The sequence below is a fragment of the Anser cygnoides genome, chromosome 3, assembly GCF_040182565.1.
Source record: "Anser cygnoides isolate HZ-2024a breed goose chromosome 3, Taihu_goose_T2T_genome, whole genome shotgun sequence".
Lineage (NCBI taxonomy): Eukaryota > Metazoa > Chordata > Aves > Anseriformes > Anatidae > Anser > Anser cygnoides.
The window spans coordinates 106,244,343-106,270,715 of NC_089875.1; the positions used below are offsets into that span (position 1 = coordinate 106,244,343).

The 26,373-nt window shown below is 38.1% G+C and overlaps 1 protein-coding gene across 7 annotated transcripts in view; it reads right to left on the reverse strand.

Annotated features, from left to right (window-relative positions):
• Positions 1 to 26,373, reverse strand: part of KIDINS220 (kinase D interacting substrate 220) — a 74,708-nt gene that overhangs the window by 18,357 nt on the left and 29,978 nt on the right. For all 7 annotated transcript variants that reach the window (XM_066994908.1, XM_066994906.1, XM_048071343.2 and 4 more), the window contains exons 18-24: positions 25,995 to 26,135; positions 25,115 to 25,358; positions 24,870 to 24,958; positions 24,376 to 24,520; positions 22,087 to 22,249; positions 4,737 to 4,915; positions 3,010 to 3,236 (exon numbers count right to left, since the gene is read on the reverse strand). In XM_066994908.1, coding sequence (XP_066851009.1) covers positions 3,010 to 3,236; positions 4,737 to 4,915; positions 22,087 to 22,249; positions 24,376 to 24,520; positions 24,870 to 24,958; positions 25,115 to 25,358; positions 25,995 to 26,135 — 1,188 coding nt within the window. The remainder of the gene's footprint in view (positions 1 to 3,009; positions 3,237 to 4,736; positions 4,916 to 22,086; positions 22,250 to 24,375; positions 24,521 to 24,869; positions 24,959 to 25,114; positions 25,359 to 25,994; positions 26,136 to 26,373) is intronic.

The following is a 26,373-nucleotide window of genomic DNA, read 5'->3' on the forward strand; positions in this document are numbered from 1 at the left end:
CTAGGCTTTGCCATACATTTACTGGCTGGTACAGAACGATTCAGAAAATACATTGATTTAAATTTATCTCATTGTCATAAAGCACACATTCTATGGTATGTTGCGGAAATAAACTTTTTTTGAAAAGGGTTTTATGTTACTTCTTAAATAATTAAATGCCTCAGTCTTCCATTAACAGCTTAAACCACGTGGAAAACCCACAAGGCATGAGAGGCTTAATTATTATACTGCATCCAAGTGCCTAGCTCTCACTGCAAAGACTATCCTCTGAAACATCGTGAGCACCTGCTTGTTGGTTGCGAGTCATCAAGCTACGAAGCGATGAAAAAATGTTTCCAATAAGGCAATTATACCATAATTTTTTTCACAATTTCTATTTATGCCTTGTGCCCACTTCAGCTGCTTCACTGCTTCCAAACTGTGGAATCAATTCTCCAATATAAGCCTAAACTCTGCAGTCTCCAAGTATGATAATACAGATATCATGAAAATGTGAGATGAGTATAAATCCATGTTGGGCATAAGCCACTGCAGAGCTGTTCTCCAAGTCTGCAAATAGCCTATGAAGCACAAGTCTGGCCAAGATATCAAAGAATTTGCTGCTGGTCTGAAAAAAATAAAATTCTCACATACCATAAAGTCTAGATCCCGCTCAGGAAAATCCCGATTAGACTTGCCTACTGCTCTGACCTCTCCCATAGGAAATGTGATGTCAACAATGGTTTGTGACAGCAGCAATTTTGGGAAGCCAAACTTGAGTCCAACTTGTTGTCAGGGAACTGGACAGTAATCTGTACATCTCGATCACAGTCCAATACTGAGAGCCAGAGGGCCAAGTTGAAGAGCTGCTAAACTGGACTGTAATCCCTCCTTTACAGCTATGCACACAGAGAAAGGGGCTTTAAACCAAAAACAAGTAGATTTATGTGACTGGAAGTGCAAGAATAACACGGGAACATCTGAAGAAAAAAGCAGAAACATACAGAGTAATAATAATAGCAATAATAAAGAGTATTTCCTGAAAATAAGCAACCTGAGCTTCTCCCAATAGTTCAATGTTTGTTTGTTTGTCCTTAAGGACAAATGATTGCTTATAGACAACAGGACAGGAACCATTTACTATTCAGAAAAATGGCAATGCATCTATACCAAGAACTTAAGAGCACTTTGCCATAAAATTCAGGCATTTCCAGAGTAGCATTTGACTCCGTTGTGTTTTGTCATACAAATATCCAAGACCTCTCTTATATACTTCTGCTATATTACTGGGGAGAGCCTATTCTTCTATTACTGTTATTTTATTATATACTATTCTTACAAAAACCTGAGAAGTGAAACGCCATCTAAAATCCTGAAGAAAACTACTTTGTAGTCTGAATTTTCTCCTATTATAAAGTTCTCCTCATTTATCTCAGTATACAGTGTTCATGACAGCATAACTCCATAGAAGAATGTAATAAATGTGTTCGTGTCAATATTTGGAAGTGTGAACCACTAAAAACGATTATACCCTAGAAGGGCAGTACAAAAATCCAGAGGAAGGCCAAAACAGAAACATGTTAGTCTTAAGTAGGCAGAAAGGAAAAAAAATAAGCATATCTTTAAGTCCATATATGCACATAATAAAAATGAATATATAAATTGCTTGTAAGAACAGCTATGACTCTCTAATAATTGCTTTTGTACTGATTATTAGAGGCATAAAAACATACAAGTTTCAATTGTATATTACCACACACTTTTAACCTTGTCATGTACAGTAACAGACAAAACCAGGACTTCCAATTAAAAGCTCACTTTAACAAAGCTGTTACTAACAGGAGGAAGATTCATGTGATAAGCATTGATCAGTACTGGACTACTTCAAAGAACGTGTCGTTGTAAGTTATTTTCAATGAAACAGCATATATGCTCAATACGGTTTTAAATAAGAATAATTTTAGAACAGATAAAAGGTTCTGTGCTACATGTACACTTTTCTGCCTTCGTCAACAAACACTGATTTAGGATAACTCAGTATTTTTCCAGCTTATTAGCTTGAACATAACATACTATCAAACTTTGTTAGTTAAAGCTAAGGGCATTTCTTATATATAGAAGCAAGCCATGAATTACATCAGCTTTCTGATTTTCCCTGATAGCACTGCAGAAAAGAACAAAAAATAAATAAAAATACTGAATACATTCCACAAAAATAGAAAGTAACAAATTAATTGTGGAATGTGCTCAGAGTTTAAACAACTATAAACAAAATCACCCTAAATAGATCAGTACTACAAGTTTTAATATAAAACGCAACTAAAAAAGCATTCTTCTTAACTGTTGCCTCATCTAATAAGCAGATATATGTATACCTCAGCAACTTGGAGCAATGTCAAAAATAGTTCATCTTACATTGTTTAGATTAAATCGCACTATACAGTGAAGTATTGCAACTTTCAAGTGAGCTGTGCACAGGACTATGTTTTCTAATGCCCACAAAGAACTAAAAAAAAGTATGATTTATGCAATTTATTTTAATTCTTTTAAACTAGTGCAACATTGGTTACGGGAAAAGATCCCAAAATAAGAGAGACAAAGGGAAGACATGTCTAGATACATTCTTGTGATGTAGTTCCTCACATGAGTTTTTGTATAGTTTAACTTGTCACCAAGAAAAAGCCAGAATCTCTTCTAACAACTGTAAGCAGGTATGGAAGGACTGCACAGTTTACCACTCAAGAAGTAATAAATAAATAAATATCTACAGTATCCTACAATTGAGCCGTGTCTAAAAACAATTTGACCTTTTTTCCCCTTGTTTTATTTGTTTTTCTAATGCAATTTACCGCATTTCTCAATGAGACTACAATGACTGAACATTACTGTGAAGTTTACCAACTTTGGGGCTTTCAAACAAAACTCCATTTCCAAATATAATTTGCATGGTCTTTTAAATATTTTATAGACTACATCTGCAATATTACCAGATTAAATGAAAAGAACGTGAATTGGTTCTCAATTATTTACCCGATTGTAGAATGGATGCTGAGGTCCTGTCATACCACTATAGTAACTGCTATGAGGCTGGGGTGATAAAACTCCGCTGTTGAAAGGTCCGTTGAACGAGGTTGTGGAAGAGCAAGCTGATGAAGGCTGACTGAACAGAGATGTCGCTCTGGCAGGTGCCTCATGTAGAGGCAACGTGGGATAAGGAAGTCCTCCTATATTCATCTGATCCCTTGCAGCACGAACATCTGAAAAACAAAAAAGGCAGGAGATTTAACTTGAAACATTTGAAAAAGTTTTGATTTGTTTGCGAATTGTGTCCAAGTCTGGGCCCCCTGCTACAAGAGAGATGTGGACAAACCAGAAAGAGTCTGAGGCCAAAGGGCTACCAAGATGATGAAAGGATTGGAGTACCTCTCCTTTGAGGAGAGGCTGAGAGCTGGGGCTGCTCCGCCTGGAGAAGAGGAGGCTCAGGGGGATCTTATCCATGTCTATCAATACCAGAAGGGAGGGTGCAAAGAGGACAGAGACAGGCTTTCAGTGGTGCCCAGCACCAGGAAAAGAGGCAATGGGTACAAACTGGAACACAGGACGTTCCGTTTGCACATCAGGAAACACTTCTTTACTATGCAAGTGATGGAGCACTGGCATGGGTTGCTCAGAGAGGCTACGGAGTCTCCCTCCTTGTAGATCTTCAAAAGCTACCTGGAGATGATCCTGGGCAACCTGCTCTGGGTGGCACTGCTTGAGCAGAGGGGCTGGATCAGATGACCTCGAGGAGGTCCCTTCCCACCATAACTATATTGTGATTCTGTGAACAAAATCATGCCATCCCACTGCAGCAATCAAATGCAGAGAAGGAAGTTAGGGAAAAAAAAGTCAAAGAATTCCAGTTGAGGACTGAAGAAAGTAAGTTTCACATAGAAAACAGCTGAGCAAAGGAAACCATTAATACCTAACTTCAGATCCCACTTAGGATCCTGCCATACCAAAAACTCATCAGGATCCTATTTTAAAGATACGGTTTTCTACAAAGCTTTAGCATCTTTAAACAGGTGGACATGTTAGGATGCCTTAGCCTTACTCCAGACCCAACAGCAATCCCTAAGCAGTGCCATACTGTAGGTCACAGCAGTTCACTTCAGCAGCAAGTGGTCATTGAGCAGAGCATTTTTGCGTAACAGCACATACCTGAATCTGATTTCATTTTTGAGACTACAAGCTAGTTTACACTAACTTGTGAAACAGATACTTGCTCTAGGAGCAGTTTAAATGTCATTCTAACACAGACTGAAAAATGACTGGTAAGTACCAACTGCACAGGTGTCTAGTAGGGGAATACATCAAAAGGAGACATTCCATTTTGTTTCCCTGGCTCCAGTTCTAAAGAATCTGACTGATGCTACTCAAAATTGTTAACAATGACCTGAAAGTAAACTCGCATTTCTACTAATAAAATATTGTGTAATATAAAGACAGCACGTGCTGTTTTTCCACAACTGCTGAAGCTGTCTTTGACTACCGCTTGTACCTTGCCCACTTTAAAGAGATGCTTTGCTCTACTATGATTTGGCCTTTACAGAAAAGCTACAGAGTGAAATGAACCCTACTGAAGCCAGGTCAGATGACAGGAAGTTCTGATTTGATGAACAAATCGGTGTTCTGTGTAATATGCAGAGTAGCTCCACCTAAAATGAAAAGTAATAATACAGTTGTCACTTTCTATTTATTTGAAAAAGCATACTCACCTGCAATGATTTCTCGTAGCTTAGGGTCTAAGTTGACAGTACATGGCAAAAATGTTCTTACATCACGTGCTACAAGAACAGGTGTTCGGGAAGATAAAAATACTTCAAAGTTCCGTATATCTCCATCAATTTCAAGCAGAGGTTCAACGTCTTTAGTCGTTGGGATATTCTTTGAAATTCTGGTTGAAAAAAATATAAATAGGTTATAAACAAACCACATTAGATTCTGACTTTCATAATGAAATACTATGGAAAAAGACTGTCCAGTACAGTTGCATCTGTTCTCCTGTTTGCTGGAAAATGAAGAGAATCTATAAAAACCTGCATGGTCTTCAGAAAGAACAGTTTAGCATTTACTAATATGAAAAGACCATCAAACTTCTAAGTAGTCTGATCTAGCTGCAAGCTGCAGAGAAATCTCAGAGAAGCCATACAGAAGACTAAAATCAGATCAGAAATTTATAGATCAGTAAAATCAAATCCGAAGTAAGGGCAAGCTAGCATGTGTCCGCATTAACCTCAAACATTCATTCAAACTCTAATAAATAAATTAGAAATTCCACAATTAAAATTCTAACTTTTAAACTAATATCTCTTCCAACAGGAACAGTCAGGCATCTTAGACATTAATCAGAATCCAACGGTGAGTGATTTCATAGTAAAAGAGACGAAAAAACAGTACCTGCTTTTAAATTATTCACCTTCCTTAAAAGGCAAGAAGTCACACGTATACAATAACAGAGGAGAACAACAAAACAGTCAGACATGATCAATATGATGGACTGTTGATGCATTACATTCCTTTCAATTCCTTTCAATTTTACTAGGTATTAAAGAAAACACCTAGTCTGAATGGACCATGTACCTAAGAAATGGAGGCTACTGCTATACTACGCTGTTATAAGCATCATCTACAAATAACTTTATTCACAATGATATTACATACTCCTACACTGGAGAAGTAACCAAGTATAAAAGCAGGTGTAGTCTATTCTAACAAAGGTTGTGATCCTGCAAAACATTATGAGCTGCACTTCAGATAGCACTGAGATTATTCACATTATGAGATTATTCACATAAGCCATATGTAAGGCTTCAAGGGCTCCAGCCCTAGAACAGAAGGTGAAGTTTCTGTAGAAAGAGAAACTTGAGACTCAAAAGTAGGTTACAATTTCAAAGAATGGAAACGGTTCATCCTCCATTAGCATTTTAAAAAAAGAAATATCTAACAGGAGTTAAATGATCCTCACAGCAATGAATGAATGGTCAAAAGACAGAAATTTAACATGGGGCAGTATCAAGGTAAAACTTGCACACTCAAATTCTGAGAACTGTCTATTTTACATTAATATTTGGCTGCTACCTTAGGGTTTTCCATTTTGCCTTAGGTCAAATTATAATTAAACTGACTTTAAATGCACGTTTTTAAATCAAACAACATATATCTTAAACTGGAACATTAACATGCATTTCTGTTATTCATATTTACTCTGAGTACTCTAGGCAAGAATTTTCATTTTGCCAGTTTTAAACTAAGTCAGTTTTTAAGGCAGGGACCGAAGAGTTAAAGAGTGGCCTAGTTCGACACTTAAATCTAGAAAACAGAATGCCGAAAAAGAATGTGACACAGATTTAAATAAAACACACAGCTGATGAATCACATGAAACAAATTAGCTGAATTTTAATGCCAGTTCTACTTAAGTCTGAATGTGAACAGTGTTCTGACTATGATGAACAAAGCTACTGTTCAGAAGCCAATAGCGCACTGCTGGTGTACAGATTGAAGTCTCTATTCTAACCTCCTGAGCTCAACGGCTTAAGCTACGTCTTTGCAAGACATATTTATGTAAATGATAATCTTTTGGCAAAAAGCCACCAAAATCATAGGTGTCTGTACTTCTCAGATGAAAAAAAAAAAAGTTTAGCAGGTAAAGAACTTCAAGAGTTGCTTTTGCTGGAATATAAGCACACAGATCTAAAAATTAAGTGCTGTGAACACCTTATTCTCCTTTTGGGGCTAGATTTTCCTGAAGCAGAAAAATTACTCTTTCAATCTGAAACATCAAAAGAAATACCAGTGTTGCTGAGTGCCTGCTTCCATTAGAAACTACCTGAAATTACAAGGAATGGGACCAAAATGGAACATTACATTGACAGAAGTAAAACTTAAAAACTCATTCCACATGCCTTTCTGTTAGTCATTAAAATTAAAAACTGTTTTCAGTGTGGATTAAAAGTTATAATCCAATAATGATCGGTTATTTCTTGATTTTTTTTCCTCCAATAAAATAATTTGTTATAAAGATGCACAGATAAATCATGTTATCTCCCATTCGAAAGACTGTGAATTTGCTCTGAACTTTTTCTAGCTTTGGTTCATCTTGCATTTCCATGACTGACTTAGAAGATGACCACCATGGTCCTACAGCACCGACTGCTGCTGGCACAGGCTGAAGGAAGATGCTAAGCTGTCAGGCTATACATGACACAGCCGGCCCTTTCACCATCTGCTGCTGGAGACGGTCACCACCCCAGGATGTGGCCCTGCACCACCAAGCCAGGTGGTGGTCAAAACACAGAAGCATTGAGCAGCCTTAGAATAATAGAATTAAAGAATCATTAAGGTTGGAAAAGACTTCCAAGATCACCTGGTCCAACCATCTCACTACCACCAATGTCATCCACTAAACCATGTCCCCAGGCACCACATCCAACCTCTCCTTAAACACCCCCAGGGTCAGTGACTCCACCACCTTCCTGGGCAACCTGTTTCGACACTTGACTGCTCTTTCTGAGAAGAAATGTCTCCTCATTCCTAACCTAAACCTCCCCTGGCGCAACTTGAGGCCTGCCTGGCCATCACCTTCGCCTCCCAGCTTGCCTCCTCCTGTGGTTCAACCTGTCCTGATGCTCCCTGGCGGGTGGAAGGTTGATTTCTGCCAGACCTCACACCTGGAAGGGCCGTTCTCCCTGCCCTTCCCAAACCTCTCCCCCTGAAGGTGAAAAAAAAGGCATCCTACAAGTTCCCTCTTCACACACCGAAACTTTTTTTCCTCAGCTTTTTACAGCACCAAGTAACCAGGCAAATAAGAGTCATTTAACTTTTGCACTCCATAAAAAGCAACACACCTAATTAATTAAAAATATTAAGCGATAGAGAAACAGAAGGCATGTCATGTTTTATTTATTACGTGCCTTTTAAGTTTTTCTCTCAATATAGTTTAAGATAAGGCTTAAAACAATGAAATCATTTCTCTTTCAGAATGACACAAAAACATTTTTTCCCTATAGGTCTGATGCTAAGAATAAACCTTGAAGATCTGGGCCATTCTGGAATGCAAGATAAAAACTTCATGCTTAACAACCTGATAATTAGATATCTGATATCTTAATATCTAATAAACTGATACTAAGAATATAATGCTTCGCTCTGAAGTTATTTATCCTGTTCTTCTCAGATCTGCTCAGAAAAGCGATGGTATCTGCAGTCACAAGGGTGTTATTTCTTCTGGATTAAAAGCTCTCACACAAAACACTCTGTAACATTTAAAGTACTATCATTATATTAAGAATAGAGCTGCAAGTGAACTGCAAGTATTTTTTTCAAACTGCAACAGATAGTTTGGACACTGGAAGAGAACATTTGTTCACATACACGCTTGTATAAGAACAGGAATAAAAAAAAGTCATCATGCACTCAACACTAAAAGGGAATCAATGCTTTATTTTAATAAAGGCAAAAAAGGAAGCTATAGTTCACATAGCTATCTAGACAAAAATTATAAACCCCTCAGTGCATATTAAGTAGTACAGAGACTTCACTGAACAGATGCAATAGCTATTTAAAAACTCCTATTACCATAGGTATTCAGGAAGGCTTTCTTTGCAAAACTAAGTATCCAAGCCAAGTAACAGCAGATGAAGCACCTCTTCTAAGTGCTCTGGTTTTGATCACTTCAGAAAGAAAAAGCATTTTGATCCTTACAAGGCTGATGCCACTGATCCATATTACAAAGGTCTGATTTTAATTCAACTTTCCAGAATACCTCAGCACTCTTTAAAATTAAAAAAAATGTTAATACAGCTACAATTGCCTGAATTCATTCACAACCAACTAGACAAAAGAATTTTAAGAAATTGATATATTTATTAAACAAATGGAAAAGCAGCAAAATGGAGTAGCAAAGAAGAATTCAAGACTGCTCAAAACTGCTCTGTAAACAAAAAAGCAGTTATGTCTCACTAACTGAGAAGTCCCACCAGATCATTCACACCAGTGAAATATGAGAATACCGTTTTCAGCATTTACTCCAAAGAAAATCAGTTACAAAGCTACTTCACGGCTTTATGCAGGGCTTCTTTCTCTCAAGACCTTCACCTGTAGGACTTCAGCATTTCAACAAATATTTGCAGGTCCTATAGGATTAGAAATTGCTATGGGTCATCCTCGTCTCCAGCACAGGATTCTTTTCTGGGGCTACCTCATAGCATACAGTTTAACTTCAGAATTGGGCAAAAGAGCAGTCCTCCTCCGGAAGCCCAGGGCAAACACCTCACTCACAGAAGCACGAGTTCCACTTCTCAGAGGAAGGAGGACACCAATCTATCAAGCTGTTGCAAACACCATCCAAAATTGGAAGGCAAAAAGGTACAATCACTAATACTACATGAACTTCAATAGGTTAGTAACATTCAAGTCAACTAGGACCAAAGACATTTTACTTTCTTCATGCAGCCTTTGGATTACCTGAGCCGCTCCATACATTGCCCATCTGAAGCAGCTTCCTATGAGACATATTTATTGCATGGTGACATGAGCAAGTCATTGCAAGCAATACCATCAGCTCCCAAAGAATCTGATACCCCATGTTACTGCTCACATGCTTTTACACCACTGAAATAGGACAAGTTTTTTCAGAATATGAAGCAAGTATTGTATCTCCTGTTTTTCCTGAGAAAGCGGATACACTGCATTTATTGAAGATTAAGAGACAAGACACAGGCCACTAGCCGTCTATAGCTAAAGGATGCATTTACAGCTTATCATCTTACCCCACAATGTTTTCTCATACTCTGAGTTTTTGAATAAACATTCTAACTTTGACAAGTATGTTCAGCAGGCACAAAGCGATATTATTTCCAATTTTACTTCCCAACTTTGACTCCCCCCAAAGTACACAAGCCTCATGAACTGACTTACATGGCTAAAAATAAAAGACTTGTTTCCAGAAATCGTTTCTTGTGTTGCTGAAATTAAGGCTTCTGTGTTCTACCCTAAACTAATATCACTCAGTAGAGTTTACAGGGATTGGAAATACACACAAATTTTTTGTTTGCTTTGGTTTTTTGAGAGGGAGAGATGTCATTAATGCACATTAAAACTATTCTGTAAGCATTTAAAGAATTATTTGGAAATTAATTCAGAATAATAAGAAAAAATACAGGCTGGGTGTAGAATGGACAGCAGCCCTGAGAAGAAGGACCTGGGCGTGCTGGTTGATGAGAAGCTCAACATGAGCTGGCAATGTGCCCTTGCAGCCCAGAAAGCCAACCGTACCCTGGGCTGCATCAAAAAAGCATAGCCAGCAGGGCAAGGGAGGTCCCCTCTGCTCTGCTCTCGTGAGACCCCACCTGGAGTCCTGCATTCAGCTTTGGGGCCACCAGCACAAGAAAGTGTAGTGTGTTTACATGGCAAGGTTTTGGTAGCAGGGGGCCATAGGGGTGGCTTCTGTGAGAAAGATCTAGAAGCTGCCCCATGTTTGGTAAGGACCTCACTGCTGACCAGAGCTGAGCCAATAAGTGATGTTGTTTTGTGCCTCTGTGAGAGCATATTTAAGACAGGGGAAAAAAACGCTGCGCCACACAGCAGCTGGGAGAGTGAGAGCAGTGAGGAACAGCCCTGCAGGCACCAAGGTCAGTGAAGAAGGAGGGGGAGAGGTGCTCCAGGCGCCGGAGCAGAAGTCCCCTGCGGCCTGTGGCGAGGACCATGGTGAAGTAGGTTGTCCCCCTGCAGCCCATGGAGTACCACGGCGGAGCAGGGTTTCACGCTGCAGCCCGTGGAGGAGACCACAGTAGAGCAGGTGGACCTGCAGTGACGGAGGCTGCAGCCTGTGGAAGACCCCTGCCGGAGCAGATTCCGGGCCGGACCTGCAGCCTGTGGAGAGGAGACCACGCAGGAGCAGGTGACCTGGCAGGAGCTGCTGCCCGTGGGGGATCCAGGTTGGATCCCCCACGGTGCTCAAGCACCTCTCCTATGAGGCCAGGCTGAGGGAATTGTTTCAGAAGAGAAGGCTCTGGGGAGACCTTACAGAGGTCTTCCAGTACCTAAAGGGAACCTACAGGAAAGCTGGGGAGGGACTGTTCATCAGGGAGTGTAAGGATAGGACGAGGAAGAATGGGGCTTTGGGCAACCCGGTCAAGTGGAAGGTGTCCCTGCCCATGGTGGGTGGTGGAAGCATATGATCTTTAAGGTCCCTTACAACTCAAAGCATTCTATGAGTCTATTACAAAGATAAAAATAGAAGGCAAAAGAGCTTTGGAGAACTCCCTGTGTTGTTCTGATCAGCTTTTCCTCCACTCCTTTTCTCTCCCTAGCATCTTCTCATCTGAACTCCCTTCTTACTTGTCACGCCCTCTGGTACTCTCTTTGCCTCTGCTACGTCACGCCTCATGCAGGTCTGTTTAGTACACAGTCTGGGAAACGATGATCTACTACTCAGTTGGTATGCTGTCTATTAATATTGAGACCACACTATTTGCATCATGAGAAACATAACTATGTGCCCTACATTATAAGTACGAGACAATCAAAGGAAACTAAGAAAAAAAACAAAAGGCAGGTTAAATATTTAGAGGTAATGCCTCACTGTGAGGTCTACAAGAGTAATGAATTGTCTCCTTAAAAGAAGTGATTTATTTAAGCCTGGCCTGGGTAAAAGATTATTGCACAGAACATTATGGCCAGAGCGATGAACGTGGCACCTTTGGTTTCTATAATCACTAAAAAGCTACGCTTCTTAAATTAATACATCAATAGATTTTAGACAAGTTGCAAATCCCTCAAAAGTTAATTTCACCCTTTCTATTAAAAGGTATTTAAACACTGTCAAAACTGGAATTAATATAATAACCTTCTAGAAAAGTTACATTTCAAGTGATCTTGCTCATTTTTAATTGCTAGAAATTTGCAGAAAACATGTAACATACTTTTTACAAGAATAATTTAGTAGATACTTGTATCAAGCACTGTAATGGAAAAGTAGACAGATAATGCTTATCTTCAGTTTTTATTTTACTCCGTTTCTTCTTACTTATGTATATTAACAAAAAAACTCAAATGATTTAGACAAAAGCTTTTAGCTCAACACATAATTGCAACAAAATTACAATAATTGTACCAATTAAAATAATCCTGAATGAACAGTTTGTCATCTTAATGTTCCAATGGTTTACAGAAGGATCTACTTAATTAGCTGAAATTGCTTTCCAATGTTAGTATCAAATGTCATTTGTTAAAAGTTGAACGATTTCGAAAATAATTTAACAAAGCAATTTTACAAAACACCAAGAACCAACATTTTCTTTTCAGCTGAATAAAGCAAGCAGATGTGTCATCAAATTGCTATAAAAATAAATGAGCCTTTATATGTGGAAAAATAAATTTTACTACTAGTGCTACTGAATACTATTTTCCTTTTTTTTTTAAATGATATGAAATTATTTTATTAAAGAAATTGATTTCATTTATGTCTTGGTGGTATTTTTAGTACACTGTAAATACACTTTCTTGAATTGAAGTAGTAAACAATGAAGTACCAATATTCAACTACAGGTAAAACAGCAGTGTTTTAACCCAAGTCACTTCCTGATTTAGTTCACATGGGCTTATCATACAAAAGATTTGAACTTATCAGTAAAATACGGCACCCGTGAAACCACGCGATACAACTCCAAATTCACAATAATCAACCATTGTTAGATTTGCTACTAAATTAGTCTTTACCAATTTAACCTGGGGTGGGGAAAAAGAGGATGAGTTGTCCAGTAACTGTCTACTAACAAGAGACTAAGTTTTTCTCTGGTTACCATTAGCAGAGGTAACTGTTTCTATGTCTAATTCCAAAAAGGGGTACCTTCAATAAAAAGACTGGGGAGAAAAAAAAAAAAAAGCAAAATCTTACACCCATACTAAAACTGGAAAGACAGTATCTAGAACCGATGAAGACAGGAAATGCCAATACTTTCCATGATTTATGTATCAGACAGAGCAGATGTCTTCTACAAATTATTCCTTAGAATGTTACAACAGTTGTAAAACCATTAAAAAAGTATTAAGTGAGCTATGGCTGGCATGGATCCTTTAGTCCTGCAGACAAAAAGAATCCTGAGTAAAAGAAAGCTATTATGTTACTCTTCTAAATTTGGTGTTTTTTGCTTTGGCACATTGATTTGCCATCCACTATAGGTAGGCATGCCTATGTATGTGCAAATACTGTAGAGGTTAAATTCGGCCAGACCGATTTATGAATTGTATGTTAAAACAACAGCAACTTAGGGCACTGAGGAAAGCACAACCATTTTCTCATTCTGGAAGACATATCTCATTTTTCAAACTCAAAGACTTAAGATTCTTGATTGCCATAGTTTTCCTCAGCTTCCAAGAAGCATGTTTTCAAGGAAATTAAGTAAAGGGTGGAGCTCCTAATCTGAACAGATGGTTTGTGAGAGTTTCTTCTATCTTGAGCCAAGCTATAATGTTCTAATATTTTGAACGTAACGAGTTTAAGAATAGGCATGTCACAGAAATTCTGGGACCAGCAACAACTTGCCAATATCCTCACAAAGCTCGGTTTCAGCAAAGCCTGGGAAAAGAGTGACGGTTAAGATGTCCCTCACAACATCCCTCATGACAAGCAGAGCAAGATCAAAACCAGCCGGTAGGAAACGCTTGAGCAGAAGGCCACGTGAATACCTAAATACTGTGTCATCGAACAAAATGTAAGTTCAGTTCTGGGGACAAGGACTCTTCTCCAAGCACTAACATAGTGAGTCAGGGTCTCCCTTAGGGCATCCTCCTTAGACACCAGTTTTCAGTTTTATTTCTTACTGTTTCACCATGTAATGGCTAGAATTATATTCAGAACGATAAGTCACCTAGATCCCATCTGCATGAGAGAGAGGAAAATACTCACCACGGATATATCAAGTTTTTGAGTCAATGTTCTGTCCCCGGTGGTATCCAGACATGACCATGAGGAAATTCTTACAGACTAACATCAACTTCACATTGACTTTTTCCTTCCTACCCAAGGGGCCCTTCACAGCAAACAGGTCATTAAATTGTCCTGGTAGGCCACAATCTGTTCCCTGCCATTTTCCTTTCAAAGGAGAATTGGCATTTCACTCCACTGTAGTGTCTAGGCCTGCCTGGGCAACCCATCAGGTTCACCAGGATCTGAAGGTTTCTGCGACTGGCCATAGAGCCTGCCCCAGCACCTGGCATAACTGCTTTAAACGCAGAATGTTAGATAAAATAGTCACCGCCACTCCTCCCCTGCTATATGTATTTTTGAATTAAATTAGCCTTAGCTGCTGTGTTGTATGCTGAATTTGATCTTTTCCTCCTGTTGTAAAAATGTTCAAGATACTTACTTAGTTGTGCTCACTTTTTAAGGGCATCAGCTACTGTCTCTCAAGGATCCCAAACAGGCTTTAGATGCAAGGAAAACACTGCAAGACTCAACTTAGGCCCCTCATTAGCAGTTCTGGCCATTCACACTGGCAGAACTGTAGATGCTGCAGGATCTTCTGGAGTAAAAATTTAGACATCTGCAGTTTTTCAAGTGTTTATAAGTTTGTTTGATCTTTTTCTGAATTGCACTCTTGAACTCAAAGAGCATATACGTGCCTGTGTAAACCTTACCTTATTAAAACTATGTAAACCTTAGCACGTGGAACAGACTTCAATCAGCTGAGTCAGCTGAGCCTCAAGCAGCCTTAAAAAGTGACAAGGCTGCTAAAGCCACCGTATCTAGAAGAGAATTGGGTAGCTCACACATGCAGCCTCTCTCATTAACAACTGCAGAGTTCAGAAGGACAAGTGCCTACTGGCAAGATGGTTACAAAATCACTTCAGTGACTCCTAGGAACATCCCCCAATAGACAAAGCACAACAGATTTTAGTTCTTGCCATGGTGAGGACATGAAAAGATGTTTACATATTATATAGACCATCTCATTTACTGGGTAAACTTAATGAGGAAAATAAGATATTCCCTCTCAATCAGTTTTAGCATCAAGACTATTAAATTCACATGGTATCAAAATCAAGTCACTGCTTTCTATAGCCTAAAACAGTAGAAAGTACCAAACAACGTAAGATGGCTCAGAAGCTCAAACTGAAATGATTAACTAAGGTCTCTATGGAAAAGAAATGACTCAAACAGCTCAGACTCTAGGAAAACTTGAGACTCCAAAACAAGGAAGAGAAAACATTCTTTTCAAGAAAAAGCAAAACTAGGATTCCTCGCAGCATAGGAAGTAGGACAGTGATGACATTCACAGAAAAACATGAAGCGAAACTAGGGCTCTTCTCATCCTCTGTAATATCTCTTCTACTTTAGTACATCCTTTTTGAAATGCAGTGACTAGAGTCCCAGCATTCAGAATTTAGATACATAACAGATTTGTTTAATAAAATAATTTCCTTTTATTTCTTTGCTAATAATTCCTACAATTTCCTTTTCTGACTGTTGCTGAGCACGGAACATATTTTTTTTTCAGAGAATCATCAGCAACGGATTTGTGAATTCCTTTCCTAGGTACAGATTTACAGCCCATTACTACGTTAGCAGGATTACAGATGAGATCATTTTCCCTGCTATGCTATGATACATATAACCACAACGACTTGCATCTGCAATTTGCTCATAGCTACTTTCACAACCCTCCACAAAACAGTTGTCCTGATTTTTTCTCCACATTGTACTTTCTCCCTCTGTCCAAGAATTTACAGGTACATCAAAGAGCTCAAGTACTATCTTTCTAAACCTTATCTGCAAGTTTCTCATCAGTCTCCTATGTTTTGCTTCCCCCTTCTGCTTTCCTCAATCTTGACTGCTATTACCCTCAATTTTAATATTTGTACATGTATTAGGGACATGGTTTAGTGGGTGATATTGGTGGTAGGGGGATGGTTGGACCAGATGATCTTGGAGGTCTTTTCCAACCTTCACGATTCTATGATTTTAACCAAGATCCTGAACTAAGAGTATTTAGAACTTCCAAGATTTCCAAACATTATATCACATTCTTTACATACTCACTGACTCATTTGAGAATTCAGATTTCTTGAAATGTATCTTCTCTACAAAAGCCACTGTGGCTTTTCCCAGTATATCCTCTATTTAGACCTGGCACTCATATTCATTCTGGTGTCATGGATATTTTATGTAGTCTTCAAACAAGAGCACATTCCCATGGTTGGCCAGTTTACAAGTCTGAGAGGTATCGGTTGCTAACATTCAAAAGAAACTTACTTTAATCTGACAACTTAATTCTCTGACAACTTCATTTACAGAATGCCCAAGTATTTTATTACACCTCAGGGTTTTAAAAACATTTTTTTCTGCAACTTCTACGTGCCATTTTGCCACAGAACTGACATTAGGGAGACTCTTCACAGCAACACAGAAGAGAACTCAGCACAACGTAAATGCAGAGAAATATTAACTGCGTATTACAGTTATAAATAAAATGGTAAAAACAATGAAATCAGACCAGGAAAAACATGCGGCTAATGACCACAGAATAACCTAAACACCAAAGGGGAAGGAGAACACAATAGATGAGAAATCAAAATGGCACACTAACCTAACAAGGAAAGAGACTGCATGAAAAACCTGTTGGTGAAAGATTACTTGAAAAGGGAACAGATAAACCCAAGACAGTAAATACTGGTGCTAATCAGTACACCAACTGGAAAGCTGAACATAAAGATCCAGACCAGCAATAGCTGGAGAGTAAGAGGATAGAAATGAGACCACACAAGAAGTCAGTTTAAGGCAGTAAGAAGATTAAAGATATTTTTCTGCAGAATCTGGACTGAAATTCAACACAGACTCAACATTTTTAGTTTCAAAATTGGACACAATTACAAAACGTGCTTGCTGCTCTCTAACAAAGGAAAATTACAACCCAGCACCTCTACCTGTTACTAAGGGAGAACTAAGCAACTCCAGCCCACAAGGATTGTCCACAGAGATGTGCCTGTGTTGCAAATTGAAGCCTTATTTTCTTGGGTTTTGTTTTGCTTTGTTTTATACAATTTAGGGAAATCTTGCCCATGCAACATTCAATAGGATCTCCCATCTCTGAGTAGTATGACATAGGAAATATATGACTCCTGAAGAACTGTTTTCATACTCATCAATAGTCTTCCATACTCACCAGCACAGTATAGAAAAGCACTGGCAAATTTATTTTCTGCAGCAATCCTTCATGATAATATAGTAGTTAGCTTTTTTTTAAGCCGAAACAAAGACATGTAGATATTTTTATTTAGCAATAAATTTTATACTTATTTTTTCTTCCAGAGCACTTCAGCTACTGAAAGCAGAGCTCCCACTAGCTTCAGACACAGCTTTCAATACTCAACACTCGCTAACATCAGCCTACAGAATCATAAGCTGTATGCCATCTTCCAGAGGTACAAATACCATCCAAGTGAAAGGTACGATAGAGGTGACTAAGTACAGCATCACACAAACTCCGACACACAGTTCTAGAGCAGCTTTCAGTTCCCTTACTTTAGTTTTCCTGTTCCACTGAACTACGAGAGACAACAGCAAGATGTGACAGAAAGCGGCCCTCCCCTTTGCTACATACCTGTCTACAGAGTTTACAAAATTAAGTTCTGGATATTACAAGACAAGATTCCTCTGTGGAAAAATAGCATATGATCATTTAAAATCATGTATTTTATTTGCAGTTAATTCCCTTCTGTGTATGCACTGATTTTATTCTTCCATTTCTTAATGCTTGATGACCATTTGGATTCTTTTCCTTTAGTTTTATATGCTGTGAATGCACTCCTTGTTCTCTGAAATAATACTGGAAAAGAAAAAGCATCTAGTGAAGAAGATCACTAATTTTAAATATGAACACTGACAACCCTCAGACGAACAAGAAGCTGTGAGCGCTGCATGGGGCAGACAGGTATTCTGCTAGTGCCACCTGCCGGCACAGCCCCACAGCATCACACTCCCTACAGCACAGACTGCACTGCACACTGAAAAGCTGGCCGTAACCTGCTTCCACAGATACAGCAGTAAAACAAGATGTTATTACCACCTGTCATACCCTCCGCGCAGGCACAAGATATCTGTTGCAACTCTTCAATTGCGGGTACCTATAGCAGATCTATCCGTCGGGTTAGCCTCCTGCCCCACACGATCTGCCGCTCAGAGGAAGAGCTCTGACTGTAAGGGAAGCTTTGCAACTCATAAGCTCTGTAACACAGGAACTATTCAAGTTGAAAAAAAGTGACTATAATATTAAAGCATTTTCCTCATATGGAGAAAGTGATCAAATGCTGAAGACTCCTATAGGTTTAACAGAACCTCCAAAATTGCCACCCTCAAAAGGAGGTGCCCAAGCAGAGCCCTCTCCTCACACACTCAGGATTAAGAAATGCATCAAACTCAAAGAATAATTTGCAGCATCACAACAAGAAGTATTCTGACACAAGCTATTCAACACTAGGCAAGTTATATTCTTGATCCTGTTCTAAAGTACTGAAATGTTCTCAAAAAATCCTTCCAGAATAATAGCCAGAGAAGTAGTACCAAGAACACAGTTCAGGAGCAGAAATTATATAAGTATCAAAATTGGTATCTATTCACAAGACTCCAAATGGGAAAGCTGTTTTTACGAACTAGAAAACCTAAGGAAACAGAAATTGAAGTTCTAAAAGAAGAGCTAAACTAAATACCCCCTTTTGAACTGATACAGAAGCAGATATTCAAGCCAAATTATTTCAAACAGTAGTAGATAAAGAACAGCAATGACATAGAAAGGATTATTTTGGATAAAACAATTTTTAGAGCATCAGATAATCCTGGAAAAGAGTTCATAGACCTTTTCATACTCAGCATATGGTAAATATAATCATCCAAGTCATCAGACAGATGAGACCTCAGCTTTATCACTACATCAGGAGAGTTGTATATTTAGTTCCTTACACAGGTTCAACAGAAGTGGGTGAGAGAGACATCACCTCTCTTCCTGAGCATGTAGCAATGTTATGATTTTTTTTTTATTGGTTAAAAATAGCCAACTTCCTTGTAGTTTTTATTATTTCCATATCAAATTGTCCTGTTGGTATTTCTTTGCAGAAGAGGATCCTGAATATAGGTCTTCTTGGCCTTTCCCTTGCTTTCCTGGTGTTGCAGATACCAATACAAACAAGCATTACCTGAAGACGATCATTACCTTCCCTGTTCCACTGTATGGTACAGGGTTCTTCACATTACAGATCCTTTACACACTATAAATGGATTTAAAAGTTTATTAATGCTTATGTAATGCATCGGCAAGCTACTCCAGTGGCTATACTACTTCCAAACACAACCTACGCAGCAAGAGGCAAAACAGCACAAGAGGACTCATGCAACCCCTCCACGCCTGAACTAATGAATCCTCACACACTCCAGTTGGCACTGAGTACCAGCCATTCAAGTCTCTCTACTAACAACAAACAATCCAGAGCCCGAATAAGTCCTTCACCTTCAGTCATGACTGTCCTTTCCTTCTCCTCAGGGTGGTTTACCACAAATTTAACAGTTTATATTGGAATGACTTGTACTACCTGTTTCTGAGAATAATTCAGCTCTCTCATACTTACTTTGGCTCATCAGAAACCACATACACATTGGTATATCTTGTAGACAGCGTTGGACTTGGATCACTCCAAAGTGATTCATTACTGCTGTTGCTAATAATCAAAAGGCAGTAATGAGCCCCACAAACTAATTCCAGGTATACCTTTGTAGCTAGCATGTAAAGGCTCTCTGGTGAAAGAAGAGTATTATTGTACATAGCAGAAGATTGACAATGTCCCAACATACTAAGTACAAGAGACATCACTACAGGAGAACCCAATATGATGAAAGGATTAAGATCCCAAGTAAGAGAGCTAAGCAACTGTATACAGCCTGTCAGCAGGGTGAAGAAATAAACAGAAATAACTGGAATTTAGCATTACTGGAAAGGGAGTGCTTACATATTTATTTCAGAGTAAGAATCTCCCATGTTTACTGTGTACTGGTACAAATTGGATTGTAAAACAGAGACTAAATTGCACGTGACTAGAAAAATCATTCTAAAAAAAACCTCAGCAGGTAAACTACCTGACAATGCTGATTACCCTCTTGCCTTAAGCAATAAATGGCAGCAGCGAATGAAGAAAAAAAATAAAGGAAAGAATCTGTATCCATAAAAAGTTTTTGCTTAGATATAATGTTAAGGTCCTTCAGAAATAGTGGCACAGACTGTATTTCTTCCTCAGGACAAAATCACCTGTTCGTTTGGCCCTAAAATGGCTTAGTGTAAAACTGTTTAATAACTTTAAAAGGAAAGACAATTGAGGTTTTCCTATTTTCCATAGTTTTAAAGACAAAACAAGGCCTTATCCGTAGTCCTATGTATTTCTCTCATACTGACTGATCTGGAATTAAAAATCATTAGGGGCAGGGGGAAGGAACTGTCCTTAAAATTAAGTTGTTTGCTCAGCCCCAGACATGATTCTGATAGCTAAAAAACAATGTCAATGAACTTGGTTCATTGACTAGTAGCAATAAGACCAGACAAGGATGCAGTCTGCATTTAAGTAAGAAAGCATAGTTGGATAAAAAATGAAAATACAAAATTATAAAACGTGCCATACAGCAAATCTAAATAAAGTTAGAAATATCTACAGCAGGGGTACTGGAGAGTATGAGAGGAGAGGGATTCTGAATTATTGTACTCACCTGGATCACATAAATAGTTCTGACACTAGCCTTATGAACCCCATATTTCAATCAGTACATTTTCTCAGGTACCTTACACTCACAGAGAAAATGCAAGACCTAGAAACTGTGGATTCATTCTCTAGAGGAAAGTGGGTTTGTTTGTTTTTAAATCATCACTTATTTACCTCTTAAGTTTGGTATTTCATCACCAACACCTTCAACCTAAAGCCACTCCAGTCTACTACATGCCTTCATCCATCTTCAGTCCTCAGCCTCATCATGACCAGTTCCCCCTTGTCCCTCTTCCTTCTGGGTTCTCTGACTGCATTTCCCAACACAAACCATCCCAGCCTTCTTTCCCAATCAATTCTAGTTCTATTGTCATAACACTTCAACCATTTCCAGCCCAACCCAGACCCTCATCCAATTCATCTTCTCCCATTCCTCAGCTCTAAGCCCAGAGCACCTTCCCAAAATTTGCAGTGTCCAGGGAAGGAATGCAAAGGAGAATAAACTTGGACAGAAAAGTCTCTGGATTTTCTGGCAACTTCTTCAGTCAGTCCCAGTCTTCCCTCTTTACCTCAACCATTTCAGCTCATCTCAGAAATGTGTTGAAAAAGTCAAATTCTACTTCCTTTCACTAACTTTAATCCTCAGATTCTGCTTGCACCCCTGCCCCCCAAAGGGCCTAACTCCCAGCCACATTCTCTCTTTTTATTCCTCCTCCTGTCACCAAGTCATCTGCCACAATTCACATTTCCTTTCTTAAAAGCAGCCAGGTTCTAGAGAGGCGCATTCACTGGCAACACAGGCACCACTTCCTCTCAGCTGCAATACCTGGATAGCACTTATGGACAGCAACTCTATCAGCAACCAAGAAAGAAAGCCATGTTTAACCCGCATATTTCTTAGCTGCGGCAAAAGGCACTGCTATATCCTCAAGCACACCTAGAGAGCACTGAAACTCCAGAGATCTTTACCAGTAAAGACAGTCTATAGAACTCAGTTCAGATTCTGATTTCTAACTAGAAAAAACTTCTGTCCTGACCATGGTAAAGATGAAAATTGTATCATGAAACAGAAGCACAGCCAGCTATCCATAAAAGAATTCCAATATATTTTTCTTTGCTTTTAATATAAAGCATACATCTTTACGTGGTGTATTACATAGCAATGAAAGTCATTTTAAAAGTTGCCAGAAGTTAACAGAAGAGAGTAAGACTGTACAAATTCTAGATTACAACTTGGTAGCTGTTGGAAAGCCATGCTATTCCAATAAACATTAGTAATGATTATTTTAATAATTGAAAGTACATACTATTATCAGAATAACACCTACCTCTCATATATGGTTTTCAAAGTCAGCTGATCTGGAACACCTTCAGTCTCTTCAAGATGCAGTATGAGCCACGATGTTCTGTACGGCCACTGCTCTGTGAGATTGATCCAACTGGCCAGCCTATCCCAATTGAACGTGATCTGATTAGCTCTCAATAAGCGACCTAATACAACAAGAAAGCAGGAAAAAAACACAGGAAGGTTGGTGCTTTTTTTTTTTTTTTTTTTAACACTTTCCCTTTTGAAAGGTCTGTTTTCACGTAAGTCATCACTAGATACAAAGATCAACAGGAAAAAAAAGCCATTAACATTCTTCTATCAATTATATTAGCATTAAATTAATGGAACAGAAAACAAGCCATAGTTTTTTTTTTGTTGTTTTGGTTTGTTGGTTTTTTTTTTGTATTTTTACTTATTTTAGAACAGCAGTTACATTCAATTCTTTATAATCTGAGTGTACGGATATTTCAAGAGAAATTGTATATAAATTGAGATATTAAGATTATATTATTACAATTGAGATATTAAGACTATCTCAATTATATTATCATCTTAATATCTCAATTATAATAATATAATTGAGATATTCAGACAATTTCTCTGAACAATGCAAGCACTGGGAATGCAACTTCAGAGACAGCCAGCAACTCTGTGTTATGCAAGCTGGTTGGACAGAGCTGAAGCTCAGCTCACAGACATACAACTGCGTCTTTGTGTCATACTTCCCACAGAGAAGATCACCTCAAGTCTACATCAGACCTGAACCAGTTCCACCAATCAGGAAATTTTGTTCTCTCGAATGCAGTGTTAAAATGGGCACTGGATGCAGCACTGATATTGCTGTAGCAGGTTTCTGCAGCTAAATAAATCAGCGAGAATCAGTTCAAGTTTGGCTTGGATCATTACTCTGTGCACCCACTGGTAAAACAAACACCCTACGTGAGACCCGCAATAGCTGCAGCAGGTTTATTAGCTCCAGCTATGTGCCATGCAATGGTGACAGGGTGATTTCTGACCTGTACCCAGCACAGGCAATACAGCTACAATCACCCGATGTCGAACTTAATGCTGAATCTGTTGAACCCATGCTTAATACGCATGCAGAGAATTGCAGTATTTTCACACCTGTTAAAGTTTTATTACTAAAATTCTCCCTCAAATGATTCAGCTCTCATTAGAAATTTAAGAGATTATTTAAGCATTAAGTATTAATCTAAAAAGACAGGTCATTTAATATAACCTTTTATTGCTAATATAAGGTAGGTAGGATAGAATTGGATCATAGTCTTCCTAGCAATCAAATTTCATTAGGCATACTGAAGTAAGAACTTTTAGAATTCTATTTTCATCAACATACGCTAGAGCTTATGATAATTTGATTAATGTTCAAATAGAGCAGTGCTCTTCGCCTTCAAAGCACACTATTATTCACTTTGTTCTCCAGCTGTACAGTGCAATACTACTCATCATTTAGTGAGGTCTTTTACCATAAGACCAGGTCCTCAAATTAAAAGAGTTGAAATGGCATAAAAACAAGTAAACTATTTTATTCAAGGTAAGAGTTCTGCAGCAGAGGAGCTGTAGGCAGTAGGATTAACATAATCTTTCAAGACCCCCTCTAAAATGAGGCATAGGAATCTGTAACTAGAATCAATGTTATAGAAGAGCTCAAAGGTACAACAGTTGACCCTAGAACACCACTGATATCTCAGGGGCCAGTGGGAAAGCTACAATTGCTGTAAGATTAGATGCAGAGAAAAAAAGAAAACAAAGGCAAACATATGTGCAGTAAATGCAACGTTTTTTCTCTTAGCTATTTCAAATCTTAAAAATGCTAACTGTGCTTTCACAGAACTCAGCTCTAAGTAGAAGAATAACCATTTACTGTCTGCTCAATTACTATGCTACTCAATTTTATGAGCTATGAAGTTTGTTTACCAGGGGCAAGATGTTCTCCTTAATTAACCTACCTGTTTGGATCCTAACCTATCTAATGAACGTAACTTATTATACTAAATATGCAAGTTAAATAGTATTAAAATATTCTGAAGTTTTAAGGACAATACACCTGATAGATCTGTGTATCCCTTACATTTTCCAATTAGTCTTAGAAACTGTTAATATTATTTGTTTCACTAGTGTGAACAAAGGTAATTTTCTACAAGGGTCTACAACCTACTCATAAACATTCAGAATACAAAGCCTGGAACACCGAAAACGACAGAATTTGATCATTCCTAGAAAGCTGATATTGGCTTTTCACAGCAAAAAAATTATGGGCCACACTTACCTGTCACTGAAACTATATTTAGTAATCTTCTCATGGTCTGAGGACTGATATCACTGAACCAATCCTCTGTAACCAAAAGCTTTGTCAAATCAAAAGACATTTGGCGGGTAATGGTACGTTGCATCTGCCGTCTTCGATAAGTATCCTTACAGAAAAAAAAGAAAGGAATACTGATCAGTATCAAGAACTTCTATGTACTCTAAATTAACTGAATTTTACTTTACAATAAAGTTAAAACCTTTCTAAATATATATGTGATATCTATATATATTTATCCTCTTTGAGGCAGCATCAGTCTACTGATTTAAAAATGTACTTTTCCTACATGGATCATGTAGGAAAATGTGTTCATGTATTAATGTATCATGTATTAATTTCACATGAATGGTTTGATAAGTCTTCAAAGTTGACACCAGTAAATGCATTAAAGAAACATGAGGTGAAAAAAAGAAGTATTACTAGTATTAGCCGTTTTAGTATAAAATCTCTCTCACCCGCCTATTGAGAGCAGTTTTGCTACCAAGTTTGGTCATCTCTCCAAGGCTGTTCTGAGAAACTCTTCTGTCAACCTCTTCATGCAACCCTGTCAGAGGGGACAAAAAAAGCATTTTCTCCATTCACATATATTTGACTATGAAGTAACATTAATGATCTACCAATTTTTTAAATAGTTTGTTCCAGGAAACGGATTTTATCGCTGGTTTTGTAACTTTCGTACCATCCTCCTGGGTAACTTTACCTGCATTATCTGTATAAGGAACATCTCCATTGGTTGTTGAAGCTACCATCAGCTTTTTCGCATTACTGAGCCCTCGGCTATTTAGAAAAACAGGCAGATGGACTATATTTCGCATGTAATCATGTCCATTTATGTTAGAATCCCGTAGAACACTGTTGAGATTCTGGTTAATAGCCTTTATTATGATGTGTGGGTCACTTGCAAAAATAGCAATAAATGGGCCTTTGGAAAACAAGACTCGCACCTGTAAGAAAGTAGACAGTAAGCCTTGTTAGTAACTGTGGATCATTTGAACATCTGACTCAACACGTTATATTCACTCTGTCCTAGTTATAAACTTGAAAGGACAATGGATGCACAAAGATATCTCATATTGGAATAACTGACATCTAATGTTAGGTACTCGTACAGAATTAGAAATAAACATACTTAACACATCAGCAAAAGTACTTAAAGTAGAAGTCATTACCAAGAAAATATTACGGGTGGATGTCATAGGCCCCTTCCGTCCCCCTCAAATATTTAGCATTTAAGTATTTTTCACCTGAAGTACTTTGAAAGTAAGTATGACAAACCTCTCCAAACAATCTAAGTTTGTTTCAATAGGATACTAATTTTCAATAATGTACACCTGTTGATTTGAAAATATTTAGCAAATTAACATGTCTAGTGCTGTGATTTAATTTCCGATTTCTGAAAGCCATTGCTCCTAGTGTTATAGCTATGCCAGCATACACAAGTGTGAAAAAAAGACCAATACAACACAAACTCTATATACACGCTTTCCATCTGCAGAAAATACATAATAGCTGGATGCATCTGAGTCTATCTATGGAAGAGATAAAGCCAGAGATCATCTCTATAAAGCGATCTAACTCACAGTATCAAGCATCTGTAAGACTTTGTCCTGTTCACAAGCATCCAATCCATCAATAATTACAACAAGCCTTGTCTGATTCTGAGTGAAGCCGTCAATGGTTTTTGCCATTTTGGCCATTAGCTCTACTTCACATTTCAGCACCTAAAAAAAAAAAAAAAGAAAAAAGAACATCTTTATAATACTTGAACCTCATAAAAACGTATATGATTCCTTTTGCAATTGCTAACTGCCACAAAAATACTAAAGTAAGATTACAAAAATTAATGCTTAAAAATACTGAACTCTCCCCTCGAAGTACAACTGTCCTAAAATATCACTCCCAAAATTTTATTTTCTATTTGCACAGAAATGTACAGCCGAACAGCATATTCTACCTCAA